This window comes from Salvelinus fontinalis, chromosome 1 (assembly GCF_029448725.1).
Source record: "Salvelinus fontinalis isolate EN_2023a chromosome 1, ASM2944872v1, whole genome shotgun sequence".
NCBI lineage: Eukaryota > Metazoa > Chordata > Actinopteri > Salmoniformes > Salmonidae > Salvelinus > Salvelinus fontinalis.
Window position 1 is genome coordinate 63,425,039 of NC_074665.1, and position 7,327 is coordinate 63,432,365.

A 7,327-nucleotide genomic window follows, 5' to 3' on the forward strand; every position below is an offset into this window, starting at 1 on the left:
TTGTCAAAACAAAACAGGACAAACACCTTCATTTGTCACTCAATACATTTCTATATATCACTCGGTGTGTAAACTTCAATCCAAAACCCTCAATAGACTGGTAATTCCCCGATTTTGACACGATTCACATAGTGACTGTGTAAAAATTTGTAAGTCGCTCTGGATAAGAGCGTCTGCTAAATGACTTAAATGTAAATGTAAAAACAATACTACAAATTCAAATTACTACCCTTAATAACTCCAACAACGTTTGTACCCATAACTTCAGAGTAAAAATAGACTAGAGACAGGTCTATCCTTGTGGTCCTAGTAGTTATATAACTTCTCCGTAATTATCAGTCTTATAAATTACCTTTTTTAAATCATCATACAATGTCTCTCGGCATTCCAGCGAGGGCGATTAAACCACACTAGAAAGGACAGAGGTCAGAGGTTATTCAGACTCTTCAAATAAGTGTCACTTTCTCTATTAGACCAATTATCTAAAAACATTTCATACATTTCGTATCCCAGGTTTACACTAAGTTTCTTCAGTAAATGTTTTTATCAAAAGAATTTGCGTGTTCAAGGTAAACTCAGAAAATAAAAACTTGTTCCCCTTTTAAGATACCTCGGCACTAACACGTGTAAACCCTACTAAAACCAAATGAAATAGAACACTCACAATAAATCAAACATAGCATTTAAAAAAACACCAACAAATATTCATAATGTGTGGGTGGGCTCTTGAAACTATATGGTAAAAACAAACAAAAATGGTCAGGCCTTATTTAATGAACTCCTCTAACACCAGATCCAGATACCTTTATAAAACTGCTGATTTTCACTATACTAATATCAAAATCAGCAACCCAAAGGTTTTAACTACATTCAAAACATGATGGTAATAAGTCCATTGTACTAATTAATTGCTAACTATTAATATCAAACAATTAGGTAAATATGTAATTTTTCTATCGCAAGACGCAAAGATTGGGTGAACGAATGATCTCCGCATATGTGGTTCCCACTGTTAAGCATGAAGGTGGTGGTGTCGGCTTTGCTGGTGACACTGTCAGTGATTTATTTAGAATTCAAGGCACATAACAAGCATGGCTACCACAGTATTCTGCAGCGATACGCCATTCCGTCTGGTTTGCGTTTAGTAGGACTATCATTTCTTTTTCAACAGGACAATGACCCAACACCTCCTGGCTGTAAGGGATATTTGACCGAGAAGGAGAGTGATGGAGTGCTGCATCAGATGACCTAGCCTCCACAATTACCCGACCTCAACCCAATAGAGATGGTTTGGGATGAGTTGGACCGCAGAGTGAAGGAAAAGCAGCCAATAAGTGCTCAGCATATGTGGCAGCTCCTTCAAGACTGTTGGAAAAGCATTTCTCATGGAGCTGGTTGAGAGAATGCCAGGAGTGTGCAAAGCTGTCATAAAGGAAAAGGGTGGCTACTTTGAATAATATAAAATGTATTTTGATTCGTTAAACTTTTTTGGTTACTACATGATTCCATATGTGTTATTTCATATTTTTGATGTCTTCACTATTATTCTACAATGTAGAAAATAGTCAAAATAAAAACCCTTGAATGAGTTGGTGTGTCCAAACGTGTGTGTGTACGTACAGTGGCAAGGAAGTATGTGAACCCTTTGGAAATACCTTGACTTCTGCATAAATTGGTCATAAAATTTGATCTGATCTTCATCTAGGTCACAACAATAGACAATCTGCTTAAACTAATAAAACACAAACAATTATACATGTTCATGTATTTATTGAGCACACCGTGTAAACATTCTCAGTTCAGGGTGGGGAAAGTATGTGAACCGCCCTCAAGGTCATACCAGAGCATCTCAATCGGATTGAGGTCAGGACTCTGACTGGGCCACTTCAGAAGGCGTATTTCCTTCTGTTGAAGCCATTCTGTTGATTTACTTATGTTTTGGGTCGTTGTCCTGTTGCATCACCCAACTTCTGTTGAGCTTCAATTGGCAAACAGATACACTAACATTCTCCTGCAAAATGTCTTGATAAACTTGGGAATTGATTTTTCCGTCAATGATAGCAAGCGGTCCAGGCCCTGAGGCAGCAAAGCAGCCCCAAACCATGATGCTCCCTCCACAATACTTTACAGTTGGGATGAAGTTTTGATGTTGGTGTTCTGTGCCTTTTTTTCTCCACATAGTGTTGTGTTCCTTACAAACAACTCTACTGTAGTTTCATCTGTCCACAGAATATTTTGCCCGTAGCACTGTGGAACAATCAGGTGCACTTTTGCAAACTTCAGACGTGCAGCAATGTTTCTTTTATTTGGACAGCAGGTGCTTCTTCCGTGGTGTCCTCCCATGAACACCATTAAGTGTTTTGGGTATTGTAGACAAGTCTACAGAGATGTTAGCACGTTTCAGATTTCTGACACTAGGTTTCTTCTTAACTTCATTGAGCATTGTGCGCAGAATGCTCAATGGAGTCATCTTTGCAGAATGGCCACTCCTAGGGAGAGTAGCAACAGTGCTGAACTTTCTCAATTTTTATAGACAATTTGTCATACCGTGGACTGATGAACATCAAGGCTTTTAGAGATACTTTTGTAACCCTTTCCAGCTTCATGCAAGTCAACCATTCTAAGATCTGAGGCATGGTTCACATCAGGCAATGCTTCCTGTGAATAGCAAACTCAAATTTTGTGATTTTTATGGGGCAAGGCAGCCCTAACCATCTCCAATCTCGTCACATTGTTTGGATTCCGAATTATCTTTTGGAGTAGTCATTGGCCTAGGGGTTGATACTTTATCCAACCTACACTGTGAATGTTGAAATAATGTATTCAATATAGACAAAAATACAATTTGGGTTATTAGTTTAAGCACACTGCCTATTGTTGTGACTTAGATGAAGATCAGATAAAATTTGACCAATTTATGCAGAAATCCAGGTAATTCCAAAGAAGGTTCTTGCCATTTTATATGGATGGATGGATTGGTGTGTATGTATGCATACCTTTTGGATTTCTGTGTGTGTAACATGACGTAAGTGATGTCTTTTCCCTATTCACTCTCACTTTCTTACCTTCAGGTCCTTGTGTGCGTCTCTCTGGGTGGGGAACGTGACCACTGAGATTGCTGAGAAACACCTGTTGGACCTCTTTCAATCCTATGGGGAGATAGACAGCATACGAGTTATCCACGAGCGGTTCTGTGCATTTGTCAACTTCAAGAACGCCAACATGGCATCGCGGGCCATGGAGAAACTCAACGTGAGTGGCCTACTGTGACAAGATACTGTGGCCTCTTTTCTGTTTTGTATATTGTAGTTCTTGTTTTAACTTTCTTGACATTTTATTTTATATTTCGGATTCTTACAAAAATGCACAATGAAGTATTTTCTATTGATCTTAAAACCTGTTACGGCTAGCGGAACGTTTCGACAACATCCGGTGAAATTGCAGAGCGCAAAATTCCCCAAATATTATTAGAAATATTTATTCATACATACACAAGTGCAATGCACCAAATTAAAGCTTAACTTCTTGTTAATCTAGCCACCGTGTTAGATTTCAAAAAGGACAGCACCCCATCAAACATATGACAACCATATTTCAACCCGCCAGGCGTGATACAAAACTCAGAACTAACGATATAATTCATGCCTTACCTTTGAAGAGCTTCTTCTGTTGGCACTCCAATATGTCCCATAAACATCACAAATGGTCCTTTTGTTCGATTAATTCCGTCGTTATATCACCGGTTCCAGCTCGCCCAACATGACTACAAATATCTAATAAGTTACCTGTGAACTTTGTCAAAACCATTTCAATCAACTTTCCTAATCCAACTTTAGATATTTTAAAAAGTAAATAATCGATCAAATTTAAGACTGGATAAACTGCGTTCAATGCCGGACGGAAACAAAGAAGCACGTTCCAGGTCGTGCGCACCAAAACATTAGAGTGCACTAGGCTGGACCCTCGTTCTGAATAGCCGTACTTCTTAATTTCTCTAAAGAAAAACATCAACCAGGAACTGCAACCAAATGCCACAGAAATCTAGGCTCCCATAGAGAACCAATTGAAAACAGTGAACTCAAAATAATAATAATAATTTAAATAAAAATAAAAACTCCTGGATGGTTTGTCCTCTGGGTTTCGCCTGCCAAATAAGTTATGTTAAACTCACAGACATTATTTTAACAGTTTTAGAAACTTTAGAGTGTGTTATATCCAAATCTGGAAACGCTTCTGGCCCTGAGTAGCAGACAGTTTACTTTGGGCACGCTTTTCATCCGGATGTGAAAATACTGCCTCCTATCCCAAACAGGTTAATAATGTATTTGTATTTTGTGGGTGTATGTGTATTCCCTCACAGGGCTACAGTATAGAGAACACAAGGTTGGTGGTTCGCTACCCAGACCGTAACACCCAGAGGGTTCTGCCAATCCCCCTCAAGAGTAACCCCCCCGCATCGCAACAGGCAGCTGCTGCTACTTGGTAAGGAACCACACCCTTATAAGGCTGAGATATGCAAAAGGTAAAACGGTGCCACTGGTTGCCCCTAGGCGCATTTATTGTTTTGTTTTTGAAAAGGAGATGAGCATCCAGCAACGTAATAAAGATAAAATGCGGAAGACAGATTTTCAGTTGAATGCATTCAGTTGTTCAACTGACTAGGTATCCCCCTTTCCCTTTCTTTGTTGTAATACCGCAAACAGATGTGGCTGTTTCACTGCAACTTTAAGGGATAATTCATAATCCAAGTTTTAGCCTATTTCAACACCCTAGGTAAATCAAGAATAAGCTAAAACTTTGAAAAGGTGGAATAGTTATCCTTTAAAAAAAACTCTAGAAACCAAAAGGAAATCAGTTGAGGATGAGCCTACTTGAAAATGTGTATAATTTCATCCCAAAATCACCTCTACATAACATTCCAACCTTTTTGCCCCTTTTCCAGTCCCAGACGTCGTGGCCCAGTGAACGGAGATGAGTGTTATTTCTGGAGGACCACTGGCTGCCATTTTGGGGACAAGTGTCGCTACAAACACATATCCGAACAGAGGGGCAAAGACAGGAAGCCCTGGCAGCCCTGAGCACAGTTTCCTCCCCACCTCTGGGCTTTTATAGAAACTGGAACCCCACTACGAACACTGACTGAGCCTAAGGACTATTATTTTGGGCCATGTTCTCCCCCCAAGGACAGCAGGAGAACTGTTGTTATGGAAGACAATGTTAAGACTAATAAAATGGTGGACACCATCATTAATCTAAGAGCGTATTATGATTGATAATGGACCAATTAACAGCCGCCCCCCTTGACCACAGCTCGGCGTTTAGGCTCATCATGGGAACCAACCTCAAAAGCTTGAAGCCTTAAAACCTTACCAGCCTTACAGCTAGCATCAGTTAGCCTTACAGCTAGCATCCATTAGCCTTGCCAGCCATGGCCTCCCCCTGAGTCTAGTTCACGGCTTAGAGGAAGAATGGTGTCATACATTGTCAAGATTCTCTAGGAGGAGGGCTCCTTTCTCTGCTTTGGTGAAGGTAACCAACTGAACAATTTTCTATGATCCCTGTCCTATCATTTATCTGATTTGAGTCTTGATCCTGGGAAAGTGAAAATGGTTGCTGTTTCTCTAGTAAGGGCAAGCTGCAGACTCGGTACCTTCAGCTCTGGCTCGGCTATGCTAATCTACAGCCACTACTGTCTGGGGTTTGTGGCCTGTGCTGTCCTTGTCCTCCTTCTCTCATTTCCCAACCACATCTCTCTTACCGTGCCAATACCGCCAGAACGGACCAGGCCCTCCACACCAAAGGAGACCCAGAAGCCATGCAGCAGATTCACCCTGACGTTTCAGTTCCTCCCTAAAAGAATGGTGCCTCCCTTCCACTCTGACTTGGTGCTTAGTAACCTTCCTCATAATAGTATAATGTTCATTAGGCACCAAATGGGAGAAAACAGACAGGGAGGGACTACCTGGATTTCTCCAAAAATAAATGTTCCATTTCCAAAAAAATTCCTTGGCATGCCCTAATGAACATGACCCAGTGCTTGATCTACACTGGGCTATGGATCTGTGCTATTGGCCTTAGCTATTGTGTCCATCGCAATGTGCTTTTGCCCATAGTGAAGATCTAAAGAGAGGGTGGGGAAGAGAGCAGTACCACCAAATTCCATAGAAGGTAACTTGTTCTTCAGTGTATTAATGCATGTTTCTATTTTTCATTTTCCCACTGAGAATTGACACCTACTTTTCTATGTGTTTGTCAAGGTTTGAGTAATCGTAGTTATTTAGTAAGCTAGTTTTAAAACATCTGGGAAATAAGCCTCTTGTTTCTAGAATGAACCAAATAGATTTTTCTTGCGGTTTCCATCTACCATCTATTCTCTAGACCAAGCACCATCTTTGTCCTATGAAGGGACAGAATCACTGAATTTACACTGCATTTCGGAGGGTATTCAGACCCCTTGACTTTTTCCACATTTTGTTACGTTACAGCCTTATTCTAAAATTGATTAGATTGTTTTTTTTCCCCTCAATCTACACACAATACCGCATAATGACAAAGTGAAAACAGGTTTTTAGAACTTTTTTGAAACCTTATTTACATTAGTATTCAGAAGGGAAGGTTCTGCTTTTCTGTGGTTGCCTTGTTTCCATCCTCGTAGAGATTGGTCAAAGCAAACAGGACTTCATATTGGGAAAAAGAAACCACGAGAATATTACCTTTTTAAACGACTCGCAGAAGTGTGTTTTTTTGTTTTGTTTAATGACCCCAAGTACACAGTATTCACTCATTTGGGCCAATGCACATTTAATAATTTTGATAGAAAGTAACAATTAAGTATTTCTGTGTGAGGCCCACTTTTTTTATTTGGCGTGTGTGGTTTTAGTAAAGGAGTCAATTTCTCGAGCCCCTATTTCAGGAGAAAGTGTACGTTTTATGATATACCCCCCAAAATCGGTATAAGCACCAAACTGTTTAACTCTAGCACTGTAATCTGTTTATGCAAAATCTACCAAATATTGTGTGTGAAACTATTCTGCACTGCCAAAGAGTCCTTTGTAAGTCATACATTTATTTGAATAATTTCAGCCTCATTGTCTTTATTTTTCTGTTTTCGTCCTGCTGTTATGGTGTATGTTAACCAGTGGTGTCATCACGCACACACCCTATTCTATTCACTGTGTTTATGGAACAACTGTCCTATTCTATTACATATTCTGCACTTTAGTGGTTATTTATCAATTTTTATAAAATATGGTTAGGCAGACTTTTGAATGTTCTGTGTGTGTGTAGAGGTACAGTGATGCAGAGAAACAATTGGAACAGCTTCTGA

At 39.9% G+C, this 7,327-nt stretch overlaps 1 protein-coding gene across 3 annotated transcripts in view; it reads left to right on the plus strand.

The window, feature by feature from the left end:
* zgc:123010 (uncharacterized protein LOC641500 homolog) overlaps positions 1-7,077 on the plus strand; it is a 51,277-nt gene extending 44,200 nt beyond the window's left edge. For all 3 annotated transcript variants that reach the window (XM_055929572.1, XM_055929592.1, XM_055929582.1), the window contains exons 13-15: positions 3,072-3,252; positions 4,361-4,482; positions 4,943-7,077. In XM_055929572.1, the coding sequence (XP_055785547.1) occupies positions 3,072-3,252; positions 4,361-4,482; positions 4,943-5,078 (439 nt within the window). In that variant the 3' untranslated portion in view covers positions 5,079-7,077. The remainder of the gene's footprint in view (positions 1-3,071; positions 3,253-4,360; positions 4,483-4,942) is intronic.
* Positions 7,078-7,327: the final 250 nt, after the last annotated feature.